The sequence below is a fragment of the Euprymna scolopes genome, chromosome 15 (assembly GCF_053919585.1).
Source record: "Euprymna scolopes isolate OS-2025 chromosome 15, ASM5391958v1, whole genome shotgun sequence".
Classification (NCBI taxonomy): domain Eukaryota; kingdom Metazoa; phylum Mollusca; class Cephalopoda; order Sepiida; family Sepiolidae; genus Euprymna; species Euprymna scolopes.
In genome coordinates this window covers 93,857,832-93,885,425 of record NC_136496.1, presented here as the reverse complement: position 1 = coordinate 93,885,425, position 27,594 = coordinate 93,857,832, and the positions used below count along the sequence as shown (strand labels likewise).

The window sequence follows — 27,594 nt, the reverse complement described above, 5'->3', positions numbered from 1 at the left end:
GACCATTTGGGACTTCCAGGTGCTGTATGTGCTCTCTGCTTATCTCGGCATTGTTTCCAGTCGTCCTGGACTTCTCCTTGCCACTGAACCCAAACAGTGCCGATTCAGGAGAGGTGTGGTTGGGATTGCGCAACCCTTGCCTCACAATTACATGTGCAGCTGCCTCTACAGGAGATATCCATTATCTTTCGAGACTGAACGAAGGCATCAAATTCTGGATAAAAACCAAACTTACATGTTCATATCATTCATTTAATACTCGTTTTTTTTTTCTTTTCTTAAGCTGCTTTGAAAATTTTACAAACTTAAACCATGGAAACAAAATAAAAATAAAGTTTTGCCTATCTGGCATCGCCAGGGAGCATCGACAAGAAAATAGAGTTAAAAAGTGTGCATAACAGTGTTTTTAAAACCTATCTCCCCTTTCTCAAGTCAGGAAAGATTTTTTCCTTCTCTGACTAAGGATAAGTGATCCTAGCTTGAAGATAAAAAAAATATTTTTAGTTTGACACCAACTTTTCTTGATAGTAAAAAAATTGTTCTAGATGAAGTGTAATATGTGAACAGATACTACACTTTATTCCTAGCTAAAAAGCCAACCATTCATTTATTAATGATAAAAGCGTTATAGACAAAAGTAAGTACCAATAAAACAGTGAGAAAAAGTTTTACCTGCGTTAACTTGATGTCCATAAGAGTGTTACGAGCTTGCCCGATTTTCTTCATGTCAATATCTCCACTTGGAGTGGAAAATCCAGCACCAGTAAATGGCGTCTCTAAGCCGCCATAAGTCTATAAAAAATTACAAACATAAAAAAAAAAGAATGGGTTGTTTTCATAGAAAATAATACAATTAAAAAAATTAATGAAATAATATCAAATTCAATAGAATATAATTATATTAAAAAGTAATGTTTTACATAGAAATTGATTGTAAACGTTTCAAGTATTTGAGTTATTTTTCTTAGCATTCAAGTTTACTTTTTCTCATTATGTTTCAGCCAATGCACAAGTGTATTGTCCATCAAGCGATGTTTTGTTTCTGAATTTTTTATATGAGAATCGATTATTTAGATTATTTATACAGGGTGGTCGCTAGAAAAGCAGGAATTTTGAGCTCATAAATCTTATTTTGTTAAAATTTTATTGTGTCTGATTTATTTGCTTCTTCAATGTTGATTCTCCAAATTATGGATGGCGACAGACTTTTAAAGGCATAGGATTATTCTTTTCAAAAATGAAAATCCGATTTGGAGACAGACTAAACATCTAGTTGTGTTATCAATTTTTTTTAACGATTACAAAGTATCACTTTGATAAGATAATATTGTAACAAATTTGAAACAAGAATATCTTGAAGCAGTTGTTACTTGTCAAAAAGGAATGAATTAAAAAAAAAAACAAAAAGAAAAAAAACAATTCCTCGCTTTCATAAAAACATTACAGTTTGACAAATTTCCCTCTTTTCTAGTGACCACCCTGTATTATTCGGATTACTGTTTTTATCTCTAATATTATTTTCACATTTCGGCTAATATAAACTCCAATCTTCTTCAGGTCTATCTTGTTAAATTTTGAAATAAATCCTTTATTTAATCTCTAGTAAATTAAAAAGTTCCGTTTGAAATTTATATAGATTCCAGAGTTCAACAAGATGCATCTTAACAAGGCTGGAGGTTACATTGGCTGAAACATTGTCAGAATAACATTTCAAGATGAAAACAGAATCCTTTATTTAATCCATGATGGCAGAGTGCTCTCGTTCCATCAACCATACACACCAGGTAGAAGCATTTCTATCCAATCATGGCTGACAGTATTAGAGCATGCTATCTATGTAGATTAAATAAGGTATTCTGTTTGAAATTCTGTACAGTTTCAGAGTCTGATGAGCTATACCTGAAGAACGTCAGCAATTACCTCGTCCGAAACATTGTATGAATAAAATCTCAAGATGAGAACACTAGTCCAAATAATCCTAATTATCAGTCCTCATCTAAAAAATTCAGAACTACAAAGAAGGCAGTGATGTTTTCCTGTATTCAATGCTTTTGGTTATTTGTGCATGGGCAATACATTCGGAGAAGGTTAAAATGTGGTTAAAATGCAGTTGAAATACAAATAGCATCAGTGCAAACAGTCTAAATAAAAATGATACAAATAATGAAAAATTTTAAATCAAAAATAAAAGTTCAGACAAAAAAAATTTACACAAGTATATTTTCAAGCAAATGGAAACTTCTAGGAAAGTTTCGTAGAAATTCATGAAATTTATTTGAAAATGTTATAACTTCTTGGTTTTTACGTTGAATAAAAATTATAAAATAAAACCAACAATCATGCTGGAATTGATCTTAGTTTTTACAAACCTGTTCTCTGGCATCGACTGATGTGTTGGATGTTGTTGTAGATGCAGCTTTAGCGAGCAGACTATCAGGAAGTGGAGTGAACCTGAAAGAGAGTTATAAAAAGGAAGTAAAGAAAAGAAATGAAAAGGAGAAACAAAAATTTGGGAAAAAAACTGACAAGTGAGATTTGAAATAAACATTTCTTTGTTTCACCACAAACATTTATTAATCAGTATAAAAACCAAAGTTGCTGAGCTGGAAGGTATAAAATCTGACTAAGGCTCCAAGTATCACAGATAACAGTTCAGGCTCTCATAAAAATTGATATTAAAAAGAGGAAATAAGATAAGGAAGGACATATTTCTCTAGCTCAAAAGTTAGGGATTCTATTATTCATTTTTAATTTGAAAAATATTTTTTTTCAAAACAAAAGTGCACATAACCAACCTATAGTAAAATTGGAGGAGGGTGGGGGGGGAGCAATCGTTGCATGCATGGGCTTTTACCGCATCGTTTTAAATTTGTTTGCACATTGCAATGAAGATGTGCATAACTAGAGTATCTCTGAAAGAATTAAAAAAAAAAAAATTTTTTTTTTTAAACTTACTTTTCTGCTCTTGGATTCCGCTGTCGCTTGTTTCGGGCATCTCCCACTTCGGGTAAATTCATCCAATCATCGTAAGTAACTCCAGCCAACTCCCTCTAGCAAAAATAAAGAAAAAATAAATAATCACATAATTGAAAAGAAACTATTACAATGGTTAGGGTTTGGTACCACCTACAGACAAAAGTCTTTTTCAAAAATAAAACTGCACAGAGAGAAAAGGGAAATGAAATGAAAGATTTCACACAAGTTATTGAATCTTAACAGATTAGTGCAGAGAGGACAAACACACAACTTTTGTATAAGACAAAAATCGTAACGGATAAAAGTGCTAAATCATTATTAGTTCCAAGTGACAGTTTTCTGGAGTTTGGAGGTTCAATCCTCAGTAAAGGCGATACTAAGAATACAATTATGAATTACTGAGGATATTTCTACCTAACCATGGCTAATGAATCAAGAGCAAGCAATTCCTGTGGATTAAATAAAAAACTTCCCAAGTTTGACAAAATGCATCTGAAGAAGGTCAGAGGTGACACAAGTTGAAATATTTTGATGATAAAATCCAAGATAAAAATAATAGTCAGAATAATCCAAAATCCTTAAAACAATTATCTTTGTTCGAATTCAGCCTTTTAATTGGGTGGATGGAATTTCTCTACATTAAAAACGACTTTCTAGGGTTTTGGAGAGAGACATCAGACTAAATTATCCAAAGTACTTATATAAGTTTATATGTCATTTTAATTAAAGAAAGTTCAACAATATTATGAGGTCAGTGTTTGCGCTTGACATCCATAAAGAAGAAAAAAAACAAAAAAAAACAAACATTATTTTACTTTATTGGATTTATATTTATTTTTTACTATCTTCGGTCAGACTAGATTGCACACCGACATAAGTAATCTAATGACAGTTTTCTTAACCTTACTACTTCCATACTAGCTCATAACAAATTGAAAACTGGTGTTTTGCTTTGTGACAACAAGCTCCTCTATGGGTTTTGTTTTTTTCAACAAAAAGCCCTCTTTCCTAAATGTATTGCTTTCACTATGGTTGAAAAACTCCATCTATAATTATATATTATAATATCAGAGGAAGATTAATAGGTGCTATACTTTGCCCAAGGGTGACATGTAACTTTACAAGACATGCACGTTTATCTCCCTGAAGTATTATACATATCCGCTTACTTGAATACATAAAACGCCTAGTATTCCCAAATGGTCACCCATCTGGTATTGGCCTCGCTCAACATCGCTTAACTTCAGTGATCTAACCATAACCGAAGTGCTCACATGATAATGTTGTATATATTTGATTTATAATTAAAAAAAATAGAAATAAATAAAAATAATAATATGAGGTTCAGGTCTCAGAATACAAGTACACAGAAATCTTCATTTATTGCCCAGGTCTCCAAATTACGGCCCAGGTGGAATTTCAGATTGATATTTTGGCACAGCTATTGAACAAAACCAAACTAATTTTTTGTTTGGCATCTTCTGGTCATTACATAAACAGGCAGAAAGAAACGAAATCACAAAGGAACTGGCATCAAAATCACAATTTGGCAAGTTTGCAACATGAAAAAAATAATGAATGTAAATTCAATCAACGTATGTTTATTTTTATGACAATTTATTTTTTTTGTAAATGAAAAAAAACCCAAAAAACAATGAAATCACAGGAAAAGTAAAACTGAAAATGTTCATTTGTTATTTTTTTTTTCAAATTGTGCTTTTCTTTAATGCAAAAACAATTTTTTACAGATGGTACGATTTTTACAAGTTTTTTTTTTCATTTTTGATAATGGTACAACTTTTTAAACAAAACAAAAAAAATAAGCAACTAGATTAGAGTTAAAAAAAAAAAAAGTCTGTTGTTTTAGGTTCGATTGACAGATTTTTTTTTTTTTTTTGAAGTTAGAACATAATTGACACCTTCCAGCTGTTTACACAAACGTCCAGAAAATTATGAACAAAACGTTGGTTCTGTTTAATTCAAAAAGCTCTATACCAGTACTGATATTTTTCTGAAAACTTAGTGAATAAATGCCCATAATAGAGCTAATAGGATTTGAACCCAACATATACCAATTACTCCCCTTTTGGGGGGCAACATAATGGCCATTACAGCATAATCATGTTGACACACTGGTTTCCATTAGATCACCAAAGTTAAGAGATGTTCAACCTGGCTAGTACAAAATGGGTGACCATTAAGAAATACTAGGTGCTGTATATCATTTCTCCTAGCTAAGATCTACATGCTGACTGAGGACTGCATGCAAATATTTATTCCCTATAAACTTCCACTTTTAGTAGAAGGAAGAATGCCTGATGTAGGGTGAATACCACAAAAAATGGTGTTACTAATTATTCAAAGTCACCACAGCTAGACACATATACTGATTTCCCGAGTCTTCTCTTTATTTTTTACAGTCATTACAAAATGTGAATGATCTCTGTTAATTATCAGACCATATATTGAGTACGATTGTCATATTTGGACTGGTGAATCTGTCTTCCTACTCATAGCCTTGATCTTTTCAAAACTAAAGCCAACAAGGATCTCCTGTCATTGAGATAATCATCTTTCGTTTTTGTTAGCACTTTATATCAAGTGGCTTCACATCTTGTCTGGAGTCAATTCCACACATGATCATAACTACTATCACTATCTTCTTTTAATATTTTTTAATTCACTCCGAACAAAGCATTTTGCCACTCAGACGTAAGCAGCTACTGCGATTAAGAGCTAGCAAGGTGTTTGTTAATCTCGACATGTTCATACAGTTGGGGAAACAAGGAGCATTTAGACAAATTCTAAAAGAAAACCTTGTCGTAATTGTGATACACTCTTCCCTGAGTGTATCACAATCACCTCACCTTAAGATCTGAGAACTGTTGCTGGATTTTGGGTCGTTCTTGACGGTATCTTTCCAATTCTGCCCTTAGTTTTAGTTCTCGTCGCTCTTTGCGCTTCTCATCCATCCGTTTGTCTATTGCATCATATATTGCATCTGCCTCCTCATCATCTTTGTCATACGGATCTTTACTGCACAAACTTCCACCATAACCAGCAAACTGGAGGAGAAAAAAAAAAGAAGAGATATTCATTTGTAATTGATAGTCTGTGTTATTAAAATGTTTGCAAGAACTGCTTAACAATGACGACAGTTGTTCAATTGAACATATTTAAAAATATGGCGAAGTCTGGAGAAAAGCATTTCAAGATTTGGTTGTTTGGTTGATTTGTTTTATGACATATCAACCTTTTTTGGGTTATTTAATGCAGAATTCAGTAACTTTAACAAAGTTTCATACTTCAAGTTCTTTATATTTTCAAATATTTATGATGTTAGTTTGATTGTTCAAGAAAAATCGTAGGTTTTGTTTTGGGCTTTGGAGAACATGACAGACTTTTGCGAAGTAAAAAAAAAAAAATCACATCAACATTTGGTACGTTTAAGTCAGAAAACCAATATCTTCGGACAGTCTAATCTTATAGCACTAGAAAGCGTTTCCAAAATATTTTAGCTATAATTAACAAAGTATATTCAAGATAATTTGAGCTAAAATCTCGCTTGGAGCTATCTAAATGAATTGTGTCCAATTTGAAATTCTCTTTATGCTCCTCACCCATCCGTTTATCTATTGCCTTTGCTTCCTCGTCACCTTATGTTTTGTTTTGCTGATAAGAGGGAACTTTATATCGAACGATATCCGATGCCTTTTGCTGATCAATTTCATGAAGGTTTTCTCAAAACATGCACGAAAGAATCATATTTGCTGGAATCTGATTCAAATGCCATTTTCAATCTAGAAATATATAATTAGAGTAATACCTGTCCCAGGACGGGTAAAATTAAATCACCGAACAAAACAGTTTTGTACCATTTTTATGTTCCCTCACAAATATTAAAATCAAGATATAATCTTACTAAACCTTATGTCTAGAATCCTTTCTATATGAATTTGAAATTGAATTACATTTTCTTTTTAAGAACATGTAGCAATGATCACCAAATAAATTGGCTAAAAATTGGAAAAAAAAAAACTGGTTTATAATATAGAAATACTAGACAAATACTCATTTTGAGAAGAGTAAAATTAATTTTCTGAACGAAACAATTTTGCACCACTTTTATGCTTCATCTTATAAATATTAAAATTAAGATATTATGATACTAGACTTTATATCTAGAATCCTTATTTTAATTTTGATCAAGATCCATTGCAGGATTTTGATGCTTTCATATATCGTAAGCTTAAGAAAAGCGAAATTCAGGTAATCTTGCTTAATTGGTGCAGACTGATCATAGATCAGATTCAATGCAAATCTGAAATATTTTAATTTTTAAAAGGTCCTTATTGTGTCTCTAAAAACCCTTTAAGATACTCCAAAGAAATTGAAATTGGGGAAATATTTATTAATTGATGTTAACATTTCACAAAAAAAAATCATTGAGATCTTACACTTCCTAAATTAAACTAAATATATCCAAGAGTAGGATCCCTTAGACATAGCAGCCGTATTTCAAAATTCATAATGATCAGTTAATTAGTTTAGGAGTGAATCCTGCACATACATATGTATAAACATATACAAATATTCAACTTTATATAGACATAGGAGTCAAAGCAAATCGTATCATTAGTGTGCAAAAAAAAAAAAAAAAAAAAAAAAAAAAAAAAATAGATACAAAAATAAAACAAACAGGAATACAAATTACCTCATCATAATTAGCATCGTTCAAGTCTTCATCGTCATCGTCATCATCTTTCTTTTTCTTAGGGGGTGCATGACGGTCATCTCTGAAAATAGGCATAGCATCTTGTATAATGGAAAAAAACTTTCTAGCCATTGTTAATATTAATCAAGTAAAGCCAGGTGTTCAATTGTAAGATACACCTTTTAGGTCTTATAGTTTTTGTTGAACCGTCCTCTTAAATTATCAAACACCAAAGTTTCACCATTACAGCGATGTCTCATGTGACACACATTAACTCTTATCCTCAAGTGACCTTTGAGCTTTGATAAGTGGTGATCCCGTACTCCCATTTACTTAAAAACAAAAAAAATGTGCTTCAAGATTGATCATCAGTGATTTCACAATAAGTTTTGAATTTTAAATCAGATCTAGTCCATCAGAAACCCAGGCATTTCTCAAATGAAAAATACTTTCTCTTTGAATGTGATATTGTGCTATGACCACATATGCATTGCAAACTAAATAGTTCAACAGAAAAACAGTTTATATATACTTTGGACTCTCAATGAAAACCATTTCAGCAATCCCATTTCTTGTATATATGTTAGGATAGATATAGTTACTTCTCGGAGTAGAACTACTCAATAAAATAAACTAATAAAGAAAGACTTATAGCCTATTAATAGAGCATTGTAATTAACTTCTATCCCCCTCTTCTTCACCCTGCCTCTTTCTTCTTTTCCTAGCCCATTCCTCTCTTTGAACACACACGCAATGAATCAGTGTAAAGGAAATAATTATGTGAAAAAAAAAAATCAGAGTTGCTTCCCTTTTTCTGGAAAATTAATTACATGATAACATTAAAAGACGTGCATACTTCTCTTATAACATTAAATAATATAAATAGCTATTTAAATGAATCTTTTTTTTTTTCTTCTAAATTATAGAGATTATTTTTCCAGGTATACGTTGATTAAAAACATACTAATTTTGTTGAGTTGTATTTAGTTCTCTCCCATTGCAAAAACTTAGACACCAGGGTTGGAAAGTGGGATTGAGAAGTCAGCATCCTTGAGGCGGGGCACTCTGTCCTGCAAAAATTTCCTGGGCAGCCCCGACGGCATTCCTCAGTGAGGGTGCCTCAGACGATTAGGAATAAACTAATCCCTTCTTAAACAGAGAAGGCAAAGCCTGGGAGGCTGGACCTCCTAGAACTGCACAGAACTTTACTTACCAATTTTGTTGAGGCTTGTTGTGTATTTTTCAAGACTTAGCTGAACATAGATATTTGCACTTTATATAACAGAAGATTTATAACACGGTTTCTTTGCTGGAGAAGCTTGTATATATAAAAATACTACTACTACCTATAATAAATTGTATTTTGTACTAGGTGTACTTGCCCGGTGTTATTGGGGAGTAAAAGAAGAAATTGCTGCACTATTTACAAAAAAAAAAAATTAATTTTGGTGATTTTAATCTATATATCTATAAAAGTGAACGTGTCTGTGTGTCTGTCTGTGTACATTTCCCTACGCAATAATTCTGTCAATTTTTAGTCTACAGATTCGAAATTTGATATACAGTGTACTGAGATTTGAGAAAATCTATGTGATCGGTTTTCGGCCAGAAATTTAGCTGTTAAGGGATCAAAGTTCAACGATTTGACCTTTGAGAACTCTACCAAACTCTTCGACAATTTGGGGTCTAAACACTTGAAATTTTAGATATAGGTTCCTTGGACATGGATCTAACTTAATAACTTGATTTGAACCCAAAACAAATGTTAAGGGGTCATAATAGGGGTCAAAGTTAAAAAAATTGACCTTTTTTTTTTGCTCAGCATACACCTCCAAACACCCGGACAACGCCGGGCACCCATGTTAGTTTTGTAATAAAATTATTCTCTAAAACAGAAATTTTGAAAGTTTATTTTAATACCTGATGATAATCGATCGTTAGTAAAAAACAAGAACATAAATCAGATGTGAGATTGCATGTCTTCATCCGACAATGTAATGTCCGACTTTTCCATATTGTATGAAGTATTCTCAAATTCACAGTATGGAGCCATTCAAAAACTATTTATCTGATCAAGTTAAATTTTTGTATGGCAGTTTCTAATATTAAAGAGCATCAAATAAGACAAATTATTTTGAAGTCAAGGGAAATAACTCATTACACGGTTATGTCCCCTTAATATGTAAGAATATTCCATGAGTTAAGGAAAATATTAAAGTTTTCTTTATTTGAATAAGTATTCTCGGAAAAACACCAAAATGAAATAAAATATACTGATACTTATGCAGAATATGAACCATGCTGAAATGATGATGTTATTTAGAAACCCATTCTTAAAACAGGAAGGCGAGGGAGAGGCATTTTTTTTTTAAACTATTCTGTAATCTCATCTAATAATTTAATAAACGCTGCAAAAATTGAATTTAACTTAAAATTCCTATCTAAAATGTAGCATAAAAGGCTTGCTTTTTTTTCTGTTGTTCTTGGCCTTCAGGACAAAATTAAAGTGTAGTATCTGTTTTTCAGATGCTGCACTACACTTTCTGATCTCAGTTAATGGAGGAGAAATCCTTCATGACCGATACATTTTTTATTTTTGTTACTGACCAAAGTGTCCCTTTTGGGGGAGCTGGTTTCCCTCCACATTAAAAATCGACCTCATGTCTAACTGCCCTTGTGGGGAGGCAAGTAAAAAAAAAAAAAGTAGCATGATCCATATACTGCATAAGTATCAATATATTTGTGTTGATAACATAGGAGGAAAAATGTAAAATAGGCTAGTGTAAATCAAATATTGATATGTTAGACGCATTGCTATTAGGTCTAAGTTTGTAAATTGGGCAAGATAACTGCAATCAAATGTTACAGTAGTTCAATATGCAATATTAACATTTGTTGCAGGATTAAGTAATGGTGTCATCTACCGAACAAACAAATGCCATTTAACATTGGCTCCAAGATCTCAACTCTTTAAGATTGGTAGAATTAAAAGAGCGTGAAACTGAACGCATAGATATTTTAAAGATCAACATTTTAGGCAAAAAATTTATCAAAATCTGTGTTCATATACTTACGAAATATCATCCGCATCTCGAGCAGGACCAATATCCGATCGGGTTGTAAATCCAGTAGCTCTGAAAATGAAGACAATATAAAAATCTTAATATATTACATGCTAGAGGTTGGTTTAATTGTTTTTATGAGTTGAACTCCAAATTAATTTTAAAAGAAATTTTTACAGTGTCTTGATCATATTTTTTTCACATATAGAAGAACCAATAATTATCGGAAGTTTGTACTATTGTAAATTAAAAAGTCAAAGTTGATATCAGAGTTGCAAAGTCAGATGATATAAGGCCCGGTTGAGAATCCCAAAATATCCTAAATCCTAATTTGAAATCAATCTCTTACTTTGAAAAAAAAATATGTAATAGAAAAATGATCCAGAAGAGGATGGCGAAGAAAAACATCCAATTGCAAATATTGGATGTAGTTGTGCCAATCAAAAATTATTACCAATCTAGCCAGAGTAACTTTGAACTGTAAAGAATTCCAAGCAAAGAATGGTAACATTGATTCAATCAGGGTTAACAGTGATTCTCCTTTCATGTCAAGACAAAAAGCTATGACTGAAAAATTAAAAGAGGTTAAGTATATTTTTTTATACAGCGATTGTGATACCCGATTGGTTCATTCCTAGCACTCCTGGCTATAAATATAATCGTCCAAATCTTTGTGATCATACCTAGTACAGTTATGCCAAAAATATTGCCACAATATCTGTAGAAATTCAGCCGAAAGCAATTTAGAATATAAACAGATTTTTATCCAAGCTATTTAAAATGAAAGATACAGTTAAATTTGAGACTAACGTGCTTTCCAGTGTTAAACCTCTTTTGGTAAAACAGAATAGTGTAAATTTCTTTTATAGTTATCATTACATTATTTTGAAACTCAATAGGTATCTCCCATCTTAGCAATAACCATCTTTCGTTCGTGTTAGCTCCCTACATTAAGTGGTTTCATGTTTTGTCTTGAGAGATTTCCATTAAAAAAAAAGAAAGATCTTATCCAGTACAGTTATGCCAAAAATACTGCAACAACATATTTTGTTTAACGTCAGTTTTTACATGCTGTTGGATGGTTTCAGGAAATGAAGAATCTGTGTTGGAATTGATTATAGAATTGATAAGGACACTTTACAATACAAAAATGATGAAAATGGTGGGAAAAAGATAGTGAAAAACAAAGGAGCAGAACACCATTTAACTTTCACCAAAGAAACAGAGAGCAAATATCCTACCCATTAGAATGATACCCAACCTGGGGGCAACCAGTATTTTCTTAGCTGATGTTGCTGCAGTTTTAACAGAATATACCAGTGTAGATAATATTAAAGCAATTTTGGTGATAATACCAACACAAAAACTGGCTGTGAAGCAGGACTTATTACAGCTCTTAAAAAAAAAAAAAAAAAAAATAACAAAAAAATGACATACTATTGGCTGTTAACTTCATCAAAATGAGCTGCCATTTAGAGCAATTTTTAAATTAATTGATGGAACAACAAGAAACCCAACAACATTTATTGGTCCTTTGTATCAATAATTATCAAGATTTGCCTCAAGTAGAATTTTAAAAAATTAGTGGCCCTCTAGATCATCATTATCTGACAGCAGAAAAAACAAATAATTTAAGTGACGACCAGAGGCTACTTTTTGAGTATGCTGTTGGCATTTCCCAAGATATACAGCTTGAAAAATTGGGCCCTTAAATAAAGCAAGATGGCTAACATTAGCCACAAGGTTAATGTGTTTATGGACAAGAGGTGTCTGTCCTCAAACACTATGATAAATTAAACATTCTGGTCAAATTTATCATTCAAGTGTGTGCAGCTATTTTGAAATCAAAACCAACAATTTTTTTAATCAACAGTATATATTTAAAATGATTCGGAGGACAAAACGGTAAACTGAAATCTAAAATACTGTTTTTAACAGTTGAAAATATAGTACTTTCGTTGTTAGTAAGCCTTTTTTACAATTTTTGTTTAATCAATACAGTAAAAGTTGAGATATTTTTCTAGTTGTGATTCATAATTAAAACTATAATTCACATATTTTTCTTTCAATGCAGTTCATATAAATATATCAATTTTAATTGAATGTTTTACTAAAATAGTGAAATTTCAAAGTCAGTTTTGTATAAAATGTTATGAAAATTAAGGACTTCTCAGCATTTTCCACATGATTTTTAAAATCAAATGCTCAATTTTCTGTTAAAGATAGGAATCTAATTTTTGGTATCTGTTCTTATCACATCAAATCCCAACTATCATCACCAGTGTCATGTTGATTTTCTGAAAAAAGTTGCAAATCAACCGGCCCTATTCTGACAATGGCAGCATTTTTTATGTCCACCACCAACCATTGAATCGCAATCCTTTGACTTTAAAGAAAAATTGTCTGCCTTGAATATTAAAAAAATAAAATAAAAACTGGTGCTTTTTTAACATCTACTCTTATATTTGCTGACTTTACAATATTTTTTTCTGGTTTACCTTTATTTTGAAAATAGAAGTAACTTCAAAGTGCTTTATCTGTATCAGATATTATACATTGTCTTTTCTCTTGTCTGTCAGTAAAGGAGAAATCCTGCCACACTGTGGTATTTTTTATTTCAATCCGGAGTTCTCGTTTTTCGAGAGATGAATTTTACCCACGTTAAAAACCAACCTTGTGTTCAACTCTGCCCTTGATTTTAATATTTGCCGATTTTACAATATTTTTTTCTGATTGGTTTATTTTTTACTTTCCAAAATAGAATTAACATTAAAGTGTAGTATCTGTCCCGATACTATACATTATCTTTTCTGTCCCCAGCCAATGAAGGAGAAATCCTTCTAGTCAAAGGCAATTTTTATTTTTGTCCCAATCCAAAGTGCCTCTTCTGGTGAAGTTAAATTTTCCCAACACTAAAATCCAACCTTTATTGTAAAGTTGGCATATATTTAGAGGAGATGTAAAAATAAGTACAGTTATATATATATAATCCTTCTCTACAACTGCAAGATATGGCCGATGAGAGCTCTACCTCTCAAAAGGTTGAAAGTGTTTGACCTATACTACCCTTGACAAATTCTGCAGGTCTTTTGGCACCATTTTATCTCTAATACACAAATCTAGATGCGATGCAGGATCATTCCACTTAACCACTTTTAAATGAAGAGACTTTGTTGGTTTTGGCCACAACACAAGAGAGTTCAACCACAAAGCTCTACAACCACTCCAAGACGTCAGATGTTGTTATACACAATCAAAGCTGATGTTAACCTATCTCCACTCTGGTTTATGGTGTTTGTTGTTGGTTTTTGGACTGGCTGTCCATAACTATCCTAGCTGCGAGGGGTTCATTTCATTTCATCTTGGATGAATGCCCCCCAAATTATATATATATATATATATATATATATATATACAGCCTTTGAGATGTGAAAAAAAAAATCATCTGACCGCTGGTCGAGTATGAGGGAAAATTTACTCGCCCCAAAATATTTTTACTCATCCGACTTTGTCTTTGTTTCAGTCAATAATAGTAAATAATTTTACAACAATTCAGGAAATTACCGTGTATGATCTAACAAGAAAATATTTGTTTAACTCTTGTAAATCAACTATTTTATTACTACAAACATTTCAGTAAATATTCAACAAAACGTTAAAATACAACACAAGTTTCTTTATATAGCATCATTCATATTGTTCCATAGAAATAAGAATCATTTCTTCTGATGCTTGATGGAACGATGTGTTTTTTTCCTCTTTCGAATGTCCGTCTTTATTTTTGTAAGCATGAAGTGTATGTAGTTGTAGCGTCAAATAATTTTTTTTCCAAATGAATTACAAAATCAGAGAGCTAAATGAAGGCGACATTTTGACTACACACTGAATGTGTAAATTTGACCTCTTGTTGACCTTTAGCATGACCACTCTTTTTCAATACAATATTCCAATGGTCTCACAGCTAGAGATGAAAGAATTCACAAATGATGAGACATAGGTCATTCTAAGTCACCGCATATTTGAGGGTCGTAAAATAAAAAACATCCTATCATCGGTAATCGATTACTTACTTTTCATATTAGAGAAACTGAAACAAGTTTTGAAATTTTTGGTACTCATGCACTTATTGATCCGTGCTGAAATAATAACATTATTTAAAAAGCCATTCTTAACATAGGGAGGGGGGTGTTTTGTACCTATTCTGTACTTTAACCTTACAATTGAATAAAAAAACCCTCATAAAACTTTAATTAAACTTGGAAATACGATTTAAAAAATAGTGCGGATCAGTAAGTGCATTAGCACCAATTTTTTTATATTGCTGTCTTGTACTCTTTACTTGTTATAACTATTTTTGGTGCTTGTCTAAAATTCAACTTAAAAGAAAAAAAAATGGAAAAAAAAATTATAATGTACGCACTCGTCACAGAAAGAAAATGTCATATTCCAAAAATTACGTAAATTGAACAAGTAGTTTTTTTTAACTTAAGAAAATCAAATTTTATGACAAAACGAAATGTATTTTGATCCGCCATGTTTAATAAGGGGGAGATAATTCAATTCGCAATTTTTAATAAGGGGGAGATAATTCAATTCGAATTATGAGACCCAAATCCTTGCAATGGATACAATTTACGGCAGACCTGAACGAGAATCATTAGAATTTTTATAGTATGTTTTTGAAGTTGAGGGTGTTTACTGTTTAGTTGCTAGTGCATTTGCACTAGCGCAGTATTACTGAGATTTTATTTTTATTACTGAAATTACGAGATTTTTATATTGTATTCGCAGTTTCGTGTTAGGGGTGTCAAAAATTCCTACAAAAATTCTGATACTGCGCCGCAGTAATCCACGCTATTTTTTAAATAGTATTTTCAAGTTTAATTAACGTTTTGTGATATCTATTTTTATTAAATTGTAAGGTTAAAGTACAGAACAGATACAAAACACTCTCCCCTCCATGTTAAGAATGGCTTTCTAAATAACGTTATTATTTCAGCAGTCAGCACGGATCAATAAGTGCAAGTGCACTAGTACCAAATTACCAACTACAGAATACAGGTTAAAATTATAGGGGGCGATTCTCGTTCAGGTCTGCCCAATTTACGGTGCTAATGCTCTTAGTGATCCGCGCTATATTTTTAAATCTTATTTCCACGTTTAATTAAAGTTTTATGACATTTTTTTTTATTCAAAAAAACAGAATATGTACAAAACACCCTTCCCTCCCCATGTTAAGAATGGCTTTTTTAAATAATGTTATTATTTCAGCATGGATCACTCTCTGCACGAGTACCCTATCTACTATTATAATCTCTAAAAATTGTAAAAAAATTATTTTCTATGTAAAAATAAATATATTTGATCAATTAACGTGATTTTTGGAATATGATATTTGGTTCCATGGCAGGTACGTACACCTACACCATAAAGACTTAAAAAAAAAGGTAAAACTATACAAACACCGTGACAGCGAATTAACCCTACCCCTAACCCTAAACCTAATCCTAAACCCTAACCCTAACCCTAATCCTAACGCTGTCACGGTGTTTGTATAATAATACCAAAAAAAAAAAAAAAATAGGTTTAATTCTCAAGTTAAATTAAAGAACCGGACTTAAAAGGCGTTAAATAACAATAGACTAACTGAATTGTCCTATGTCCATCTATTTTTCTAAACTCTGCTAAATACGAAACAATATATGATTGTGTCCCTAATTTTAACGATAAAAAATATATTCATTAGAAAAATAATTTTATTTCAATATGATTTACTTCGAGTATAAATACATTTTACCAAATAAATTCATTTTAATTTAATACAATCTGTAAGATTAAAAAATGTGATGATATACGTTCGTTTTCTTAAGATGCTAATGCTGTACACGTGGTTGAACAAATATTTTGTAAAGTATATCACCTTTTTCCATAAATCATAAGATGTACAGAACTTTATTAAACATCCAAATAATACTTACCCTCGTCCTAAACCCGGTACATAACCGAGAGGTGCCGGTAGACCAATAAAACTTTTCTTCTTCTTGCTTACAAGCGATTGCACGGCCATGTTTATTGTTGACACTAAAAGCGGCAACAAAATGGTCTGACGGGAAAATCCGATAACAAAAAAAAATTAAACATAAATATTTCTTAGTATTGCTTTTAAATTTCGAAAAGTACAGGTTATAATATTCTGAAAATTATAAAATTATATATAAAATTATATATAAAATATAGAGATTTTTACAGAATAGAGTCATCAGAATGATACGAAGTTAAGCAATTATCGTTAGTTCTCGGTAATTTCCGTTAAAAGCAGACGCTAACTTTAGACGGGTAAGTTTTACGATGTTTTCCGCTAAACCTCAATATATATATAACTAGCTCTACCTACGTATTGAGCACTTTTGAAGTAAATACTTAAAGTTTACGCATAAATCTATACTTTCGTACAGTAAATTTATGTGAATAAATGAAATAGTTATATATATATATATATATATATATATATATATATATATATATATATGTGTGTGTGTGTGTGTGTGTGTGTGTGTGTGTGTGTGTGTGTGAAAATGTCTGTCTGTCTGTCTGTCTGTCTGTGTACATTTTCCTACAGATTAACTTTTAGGAATATCTTTTTAATCGGTTTTCGGCCAGAAATTTTGCTGTTAAGGGGTCAAAGTTCAACGATTTGACCTTTGAGAACTCTAACCCCGCCCCCCAATTTTGGGGCTAAACACTTGAAATTTTAGATATAGATTACTTGGACAGGGATCTAACATTTGAGCCCAAAACAATAAATGCTAAGGAGTCAAAATTGGGGTCAAAGTTAAAAAAAAAATTGACGCCTGCGGTCTCTATCAACTTTATACTATGGTAGTTAAGGAAGACTATTATATAGAAAGGCATTACCGTACATTTTTTTTTTTTTTTTTTTTTTTTTTTTTACAAAGGCATCACCACATTATCAAGGCCCAGAGGCCACTCAAGGATAAGGGTTAAAGAGTGTACAGTAGAAGTTGGTCAATATAGTAATCATTAGTAATGAAAATTTGGTAAATTTAATAACTTATATGGAACGGCTCATCAAGAACTTATTTACGTTAGACTTGAACACAACCATATTGTAGTCAGCCGGAAAGCAGGAAAACGGAAGACAATTCCACAGGCGTGCAGTTCTAAGAAAGAAGCTTTGTTCATGGAATCTATGTTTAGGTTTAGGCACAGATAAAGAGTGGGGGAAATTATTGATAGTGTTTACAGCTAGACGAGTGTTTCTTGTGAAAGTTTGGCGAGGGGGGACCATAGATTGAAGCTCAGTTGAACACTTTCCATGAAAATAACGATACATCAGAGACAAACTCGCAACATCTCTTCTGTGAGATAGAGGTTGTAAGGAGGAGAAAAGGACATCTCCTACGAGGCTACGAAGTCTATTTTGAACTCTATCAAGGCAGGACAAGTCCTTTCTAGCAGCTCCTGCCCAGATGTGGCAACAGTATTCCATCCTTGGACGTACCTGGCTCTTATATAGATAGAGAATAGCATCAGCAGTGAGATATCTACTGGATCGATAGAAAGATCCCACCATTTTTCCAGCGGCCTTGGCAACAGATTTGATATACGTGTTCCATTTAAGATCAGGAGTAATGGTCAAGCCCAGAAGCTTGTCAAAACTTGAGGCCTCCTGAAGACGAGAGCCATTCATTTCAATTGATGACAAATGTGGATTAAAATGTTGATGATGTAAAGAGAGAAGCTTGGTTTTAGATGCATTAAAAGTAACCAGCCACTCCTTTCCCCATTGTACTACATGCTCAAGATCAGAGGAGAGAGAATTGGAGAGTACTTGCTCGTTTACTGTTTTAGATGTGGTACCATAAATGGTAGTGTCGTCAGCATAAATGTCTACAAATGATGTAAGGATATGATTTGGAAGATCATTAATGTAGATCAGGAAAAGAGTTGGGCCCAGGATGGATCCCTGAGGGACACCGGCATTAATACTGAGAGCTTCTGATTTTTGCCCCTCAACTACTACTCTTATGAACCTATCAGAAAGAAATGATTTAATAATTGAGAAGACTTTTCCAGCTATACCATAGCTAGCGATCTTATGAAGTAAACCTTTATGCCATACCCTATCAAAGGCTTTAGATATGTCAAGAGCAATTGCCCTAGAAAGATTGCCACCGTCGAGAGATTTGCTAATCCTATGCGATATAACTGTAAGGACATCTGCTGTAGATCTAGCAGAACGGAAACCATATTGAGTGTCACTAAGAAGGTTATTTTTGTTGAGATGTTTGATTACTTCTGTATTTAACACAGATTCTAGCAACTTACTCATGACGCACAGGAGACTTATTGGCCTGTACTGAGAGGGGGATGAGCGATCACCTGAATTCTTAAATACAGGGCATACTGATGAGATTTTCCAGGGAGATGGGAAACTATTCTCCTTAAGACAACGTTTAAACAGTTTTGTAAGTATGGGCGCTAGTTCAGGTTGAAGTTTTTTGAGTACTATAATTGGAATACCATCAGGGCCAGTTGCTTTACTGGAATCAAGGTTTTTGATTAGCTTGGCAACATCACGTACAGATATACTTATATCACATAGCGTGTTTTCTGATACAGGAGGAAATATTGGGGGTTGGCGGTCTTGGTCGCAAAGGGTAGAATTAGCTGCAAAGTTCTTGACAAAGAGTTTGGCTTTGTCTGATGCTGACGAGATTACCTCAGGTCCATTGATAATAGTTGGGATGGAGCACACGCTTCTGTTCAGGATTCTGTTTGCTATTTGCCAAAACTGGTGGGAACCAAGCCGCTGCTCAGCTACTTTGGACTTAACAGATTGAGCATACAACTCTCTTGCGTTCCTTATTACTTTCTTACAATGGTTGCTGGCAGTCCTGAAAACGGCTTTAGTTTCCATACATCTATTACGTTTGAAGCAGTGGAAAAAGTGATTTCTGTGCGCAATGGCAGCAGCACATTCAGGAGAGAACCATGGCTGGCTGTTAGGTTTTTGCTGAAACTTTTTAGAGGGTATGAAATGGTCAATACCTACAATTAACCATTCAGTTAGGTCTAATACTATAGAGGACACATCCTTTTTAAACATGGAATGCAGAGGTAGATCAGATATAAATGTACGGAAGCTATCCCAGTCAGCCTTAGTGTATCGATATACTGTACGATGAAGTGGTACGTCTGGGGACTTATTACATTTCATTTTTATCTTAATTGATACAACAGAGTGGTCGGAAGATCCAAGAGGCGACAGAACAGAAACTGAACATAGTTCAGGGCAAGTTGTGAGAAAAAGGTCTAGTAGGCTCGCATACTGGCCGTCATTATCGGGCACACGGGTAGGTTCCTGAACAATCTGAGTGAGGTCATAGGCAATGGAGAAATCATGACAGAACCTCCCCTCATCATCGGTCTTGTTTGAGTGGGTCAACCATTCGACGTTGTGAACATTGAAGTCTCCACATACGTGAATGTTAGCTGAAGGATAAGTAGAAAGGACTTGGTCAATTTTCTCAGATATGCTTTGAAAGATAGTAACTCCGCTGTTGTGGGGGCGATAGAGAGTAAATATAAATGCAGTAGTGTGAGCTAAAGCAACCCGGAAGCACATATAGGGTAAGTTAGGATCTTCCCTGGAGATGTCCCTCACACATGGAAAGCTATCTTTAATATAGGCACATATTCCATGCCCATGGCGATCTTGGGGGTCAGATTTAGAAGTTAAGTTAGAGTATCCTGTAATTGCAAACTCATCTAGGGAAATAGCCTGTCCAATGCCAGTTTCACTTAAAAATAAAAGGTCTGGTTTAGTCTCCTGTAATTGGGTTTCAACCTCTGGAAGGTTAGAACGTAGACCCCTGATGTTGGAGAAGGAGACATGGTAGTAGGGGTCTACGTTGGAAGTTGGATAACCGGGTTTAATCGTGTATTTTTTCTTGAAACTTGTCATGATGAAATTTTGGAATTTGTGGACTAGGTCGACAGATTTACTTAGAGCAGGACAGAGAGGGGAAACTAAGAGAGAAAAAGAAACGAAGAATTTTTTTTTTTTTTTGTACCACATGATAAGGTAAAGCCGTAACAATTACCCACTAGTATGGCATCGAGAGGCCCCACCAGAAGCTACTGCATGGTCCAGATTCCATTCACCAAATGGCAATACAGCAGCCCCAGTACTTTGCACCTGCTGATAGGACAGCCTCCTTAGTGGTTAATCCAAGGTTCGGGTCCCTGACTATCAGGCGGATAACGTCAGCCCAGACAAAACGTTTACCTCCAGCACCCTTACTAGTGACATGGCTACAAGGATAGACATAGAAACAGAAAATTTCCACCAACTCTGCCAACTGTTCGCGCAAAAATACTGCCAACCTAGAAAACAGCTTTTTCTTCTCCCTTTGTCAGAAAAATCACTCATTTAAAAAATGAGGACTGAGGGACAAATAAGAAGAAGCGAGAGTAACAGGAGCTGCCGATAACGCATCCACAATGCGTTTTCTACTCTCCATTAAAAAAAAAAAAAAAAAAAAATAAATAAATAAATAAATAAAAAATAAAAAATAACTATTAAGTATTGTACTTAATAAAAGTCCAACGGACCTGTTTAAGGGAAAGTATGGTGATAGATTCCCCTCCCACGCACTAAAAATGAGTACAATTAGGTAATCTATTTTTGCAATCAACTCGGTAGATAAATAAACATTTATGGACGAGAGAAAAAAAAAAAAAAAAAAAAAAAAAAAGCTAGCATTTAATACAACAGAAATACATAAATTAAATACTGAAATAAAATGTAGTTATTAATATTTGAATCTTAAAATAAAAAGTGCGAATTAGTAGAGAAAAAAATCACTTATCACAACAACGCATTCCGTCTCCAAACTAGTGAAGAATTTAACTTTTAATAGCGTTCAGAAGATTTTTTTTTTTTTTAAATTAACCGTTAAGAGAAAGCGTGATTTTATTCTGAACTTTAACTAATCACGTTTTAAGCAACTTATGATATAAAACAAAATCGGATGGGGGGGGGGTTCTTCCGAAGTTAGTTGGTGACGTTATAAGTAATTGCGAGATAAGATGGGAGCCAGAAATTAGGGGTGGGGGACTGAAAATGATAATATAATGGATTGATTATACAATATTTAAGATCAACTTGGTAGATAAACATTTATGGACGAGAAAAAAAAAAAAAAAAAAAAGAAGCTAGCATTTAATACAACAGAAATACATAAATTAAATACTGAAATAAAATGTAGTTATTAATATTTGAATCTTAAAATAAAAAGTGCGAATTAGTAGAGAAAAAAATCACTTATCACAACAACGCATTCCGTCTCCAAACTAGTGAAGAATTTAACTTTTAATAGCGTTCAGAAGATTTTTTTTTTTTTTAAATTAACCGTTAAGAGAAAGCGTGATTTTATTCTGAACTTTAACTAATCACGTTTTAAGAAACTTATGATATAAAACAAAATCGGATGGGGGGGGGGTTCTTCCGAAGTTAGTTGGTGACGTTATAAGTAATTGCGAGATAAGATGGGAGCCAGAAATTAGGGGTGGGGGACTGAAAATGATAATATAATGGATTGATTATACAATATTTAAGATCAACTTGGTAGATAAACATTTATGGACGAGAAAAAAAAAAAAAAAAAAAAAAAAAGAAGCTAGCATTTAATACAACAGAAATACATAAATTAAATACTGAAATAAAATGTAGTTATTAATATTTGAATCTTAAAATAAAAAGTGCGAATTAGTAGAGAAAAAAATCACTTATCACAACAACGCATTCCGTCTCCAAACTAGTGAAGAATTTAACTTTTAATAGCGTTCAGAAGATTTTTTTTTTTTTTAAATTAACCGTTAAGAGAAAGCGTGATTTTATTCTGAACTTTAACTAATCACGTTTTAAGCAACTTATGATATAAAACAAAATCGGATGGGGGGGGGGGTTCTTCCGAAGTTAGTTGGTGACGTTATAAGTAATTGCGAGATAAGATGGGAGCCAGAAATTAGGGGTGGGGGACTGAAAATGATAATATAATGGATTGATTATACAATATTTAAGATCAACTTGGTAGATAAACATTTATGGACGAGAAAAAAAAAAAAAAAAAAAAAAAAAAAGAAGCTAGCATTTAATACAACAGAAATACATAAATTAAATACTGAAATAAAATGTAGTTATTAATATTTGAATCTTAAAATAAAAAGTGCGAATTAGTAGAGAAAAAAATCACTTATCACAACAACGCATTCCGTCTCCAAACTAGTGAAGAATTTAACTTTTAATAGCGTTCAGAAGATTTTTTTTTTTTTTAAATTAACCGTTAAGAGAAAGCGTGATTTTATTCTGAACTTTAACTAATCACGTTTTAAGCAACTTATGATATAAAACAAAATCGGATGGGGGGGGGGTTCTTCCGAAGTTAGTTGGTGACGTTATAAGTAATTGCGAGATAAGATGGGAGCCAGAAATTAGGGGTGGGGGACTGAAAATGATAATATAATGGATTGATTATACAATATTTAAGATCAACTTGGTAGATAAACATTTATGGACGAGAAAAAAAAAAAAAAAAAAAAAGCTAGCATTTAATACAACAGAAATACATAAATTAAATACTGAAATAAAATGTAGTTATTAATATTTGAATCTTAAAATAAAAAGTGCGAATTAGTAGAGAAAAAAAATCACTTATCACAACAACGCATTCCGTCTCCAAACTAGTGAAGAATTTAACTTTTAATAGCGTTCAGAAGATTTTTTTTTTTTTTAAATTAACCGTTAAGAGAAAGCGTGATTTTATTCTGAACTTTAACTAATCACGTTTTAAGCAACTTATGATATAAAACAAAATCGGATGGGGGGGGGTTCTTCCGAAGTTAGTTGGTGACGTTATAAGTAATTGCGAGATAAGATGGGAGCCAGAAATTAGGGGTGGGGGACTGAAAATGATAATATAATGGATTGATTATACAATATTTAAGATCAACTTGGTAGATAAACATTTATGGACGAGAAAAAAAAAAAAAAAAAAAAAGCTAGCATTTAATACAACAGAAATACATAAATTAAATACTGAAATAAAATGTAGTTATTAATATTTGAATCTTAAAATAAAAAGTGCGAATTAGTAGAGAAAAAAAATCACTTATCACAACAACGCATTCCGTCTCCAAACTAGTGAAGAATTTAACTTTTAATAGCGTTCAGAAGATTTTTTTTTTTTTTAAATTAACCGTTAAGAGAAAGCGTGATTTTATTCTGAACTTTAACTAATCACGTTTTAAGCAACTTATGATATAAAACAAAATCGGATGGGGGGGGGGGGTTCTTCTGAAGTTAGTTGGTGACGTTATAAGTAATTGCGAGATAAGATGGGAGCCAGAAATTAGGGGTGGGGGACTGAAAATGATAATATAATGGATTGATTATACAATATTTAAGATCAACTTGGTAGATAAACATTTATGGACGAGAAAAAAAAAAAAAAAAAAAAAAAGAAGCTAGCATTTAATACAACAGAAATACATAAATTAAATACTGAAATAAAATGTAGTTATTAATATTTGAATCTTAAAATAAAAAGTGCGAATTAGTAGAGAAAAAAATCACTTATCACAACAACGCATTCCGTCTCCAAACTAGTGAAGAATTTAACTTTTAATAGCGTTCAGAAGATTTTTTTTTTTTTTTAAATTAACCGTTAAGAGAAAGCGTTATTTTATTCTGAACTTTAACTAATCACGTTTTAAGCAACTTATGATATAAAACAAAATCGGATGGGGGGGGGGCGTTCTTCCGAAGTTAGTTGGTGACGTTATAAGTAATTGCGAGATAAGATGGGAGCCAGAAATTAGGGGTGGAGGACTGAAAATGATAATATAATGGATTGATTATACAATATTTAAGATCAACTTGGTAGATAAACATTTATGGACGAGAAAAAAAAAAAAAAAAAAAGAAGCTAGCATTTAATACAACAGAAATACATAAATTAAATACTGAAATAAAATGTAGTTATTAATATTTGAATCTTAAAATAAAAAGTGCGAATTAGTAGAGAAAAAAATCACTTATCACAACAACGCATTCCGTCTCCAAACTAGTGAAGAATTTAACTTTTAATAGCGTTCAGAAGATTTTTTTTTTTTTAAATTAACCGTTAAGAGAAAGCGTGATTTTATTCTGAACTTTAACTAATCACGTTTTAAGCAACTTATGATATAAAACAAAATCGGATGGGGGGGGGGTTCTTCCGAAGTTAGTTGGTGACGTTATAAGTAATTGCGAGATAAGATGGGAGCCAGAAATTAGGGGTGGGGGACTGAAAATGATAATATAATGGATTGATTATACAATATTTAAGATCAACTTGGTAGATAAACATTTATGGACGAGAAAAAAAAAAAAAAAAAAAAAAGAAGCTAGCATTTAATACAACAGAAATACATAAATTAAATACTGAAATAAAATGTAGTTATTAATATTTGAATCTTAAAATAAAAAGTGCGAATTAGTAGAGAAAAAAATCACTTATCACAACAACGCATTCCGTCTCCAAACTAGTGAAGAATTTAACTTTTAATAGCGTTCAGAAGATTTTTTTTTTTTTTTTAAATTAACCGTTAAGAGAAAGCGTGATTTTATTCTGAACTTTAACTAATCACGTTTTAAGCAACTTATGATATAAAACAAAATCGGATGGGGGGGGGTCTTCCGAAGTTAGTTGGTGACGTTATAAGTAATTGCGAGATAAGATGGGAGCCAGAAATTAGGGGTGGGGGACTGAAAATGATAATATAATGGATTGATTATACAATATTTAAGATCAACTTGGTAGATAAACATTTATGGACGAGAAAAAAAAAAAAAAAAAAAAAAAGAAGCTAGCATTTAATACAACAGAAATACATAAATTAAATACTGAAATAAAATGTAGTTATTAATATTTGAATCTTAAAATAAAAAGTGCGAATTAGTAGAGAAAAAAATCACTTATCACAACAACGCATTCCGTCTCCAAACTAGTGAAGAATTTAACTTTTAATAGCGTTCAGAAGATTTTTTTTTTTTTAAATTAACCGTTAAGAGAAAGCGTGATTTTATTCTGAACTTTAACTAATCAAAAATGTTTTGTTTTTTCCGTGTTAGTCATAATTTCAGCTTTCGTAAGAACAACGTTAGAATGGAACGGTAATAAACCTAAAACAACGATCAACAAAGTTTTATGAAGTTGTTAATGATTATAAGTAATAAAATATATGTTGTACTTTTTAGGAGGGGACCCATATCACGGCTACCGAGATATCAACCTAAATATTTTCAAATTGCAATTCACGGAACAAACCGAAAATGGCCGAGGCAGTTTACGCGAAATATATCTATTTTGTATATTGATATTCATATTAAAACCCCTTTTTTCTATTTAGTTATTTATTTGCTTCCCCACTGATCCAATCAGGCACAAGGCTGCTTTTTAATGCGGAGAGTGAGAGGAGGGGGACCAGTTCCCTCTCGGGGGAACTGGATAGTGACAATTAGTATGAAAGGTATCCCCTACATTGACCAAAACTGATTGCTCAAGAGCAATGGTCTGATATGTGGGGTTGCACCCACATATGGTTTTTGATTGCAGTATCTGCTGGAACAGATACTACACTTTGATAACAGAAAAAAAATCTTGGCACGAAGGCCAAAAAGAAAAAAGGCGAACTTTTTTTTTTATAAATAGATAAGGGTTATTGCTTGTACAGTAATCAATGGGATAGTATCGTAGTAATCGCTAGTATTGAAGATTTGATAAAGTGTCTTACTTAAGGGGGCGGTTCATCAGGAATTTGTTTATGCTGGACTTGAAGACATTCAAGTTGTAGTCAGGTGGGAAACAGACAAACGCAACAGAGTTCCACAGGCATGCACTTCTAAGAAAGAAGCTTTGTTCATGGAATCTACGTTTTGGTTTTAGCACAGTTAAAGATTGGGGAAATTTTTGACAGTGGTTTCAGGTAGATGAGTGTTTATTGTGAAAGATTGGCGAAGGCAGACCAGATATTGGAACTCAGACGAGCACTTGCCATGGAAGTAACGATAAAACAACGACAGGCTCGCAACATCTCTTCTGTGGGAGAAAGGTTGCAGGGAAGAGAAAAGGGCATCCTCCACTAAGCCACGACGTCTATTTTGTACTCTGTCAAGGCAGGATAGGCTGTTTTTAGCAGCTCCTGCCCAGATGTGGCAGCAGTACTCCATCCTTGGATGTACTTGGCTTTTATATAGATAGAGAATTGCATCAGCAGTGAGATATCTTCTGGAGCGGTAGAAGGATCCTACCATTTTTCCAGTGACCTGGGCAACAGACTTGATGTACGTGTTCCATTTCAGGTCAGGAGTAAAGGTCAATCCCAGAAGCCTATCAAAACATGGAGCCTCCCCCCTAGATGAGAGCCATCCATTTCAATTGATGCCAGATGATGATCAGAACGTTGATGATGTAAAGATAGGAGCTTGGTTTTAGATGTATTAAAAGTAACCAGCCACCTCTTCTCCCACTGTACCGTGCGCTCAAGATCAGAGAGAGAATTAGAAAGAACTTTGTCATTTACAGCTTTAGATGTGTTGCCATAGATGGTCGTGTCATCAGCATAGTCAATGAATGATTTAAGTATGTGTTTTGAGAGATCATTGATGTAGATCAGGAAGAAAGTTGAGCCCAGGATGGACCCCTGAGGGACTCCAGCATTAATACTGAGGGCCTCTGATTTCTGCCCATCAACCACTACTCTTATGAGTCTATC

At 32.9% G+C, this 27,594-nt stretch overlaps 1 protein-coding gene across 1 annotated transcript in view; it reads right to left on the bottom strand.

Moving 5' to 3' along the window:
* Nucleotides 1-16,844, bottom strand: part of LOC145293998 (pre-mRNA-processing factor 6-like) — a 71,038-nt gene extending 54,194 nt beyond the window's left edge. Inside the window, exons 1-7 of the mRNA XM_080140910.1 lie at nt 16,731-16,844; nt 10,765-10,824; nt 7,691-7,772; nt 5,844-6,041; nt 2,956-3,050; nt 2,370-2,451; nt 673-792 (exon numbers count right to left, since the gene is read on the bottom strand). Of these exons, the coding sequence (XP_079997036.1) occupies nt 673-792; nt 2,370-2,451; nt 2,956-3,050; nt 5,844-6,041; nt 7,691-7,772; nt 10,765-10,824; nt 16,731-16,819 (726 nt within the window). The 5' untranslated portion in view covers nt 16,820-16,844. The remainder of the gene's footprint in view (nt 1-672; nt 793-2,369; nt 2,452-2,955; nt 3,051-5,843; nt 6,042-7,690; nt 7,773-10,764; nt 10,825-16,730) is intronic.
* Nucleotides 16,845-27,594: the final 10,750 nt, after the last annotated feature.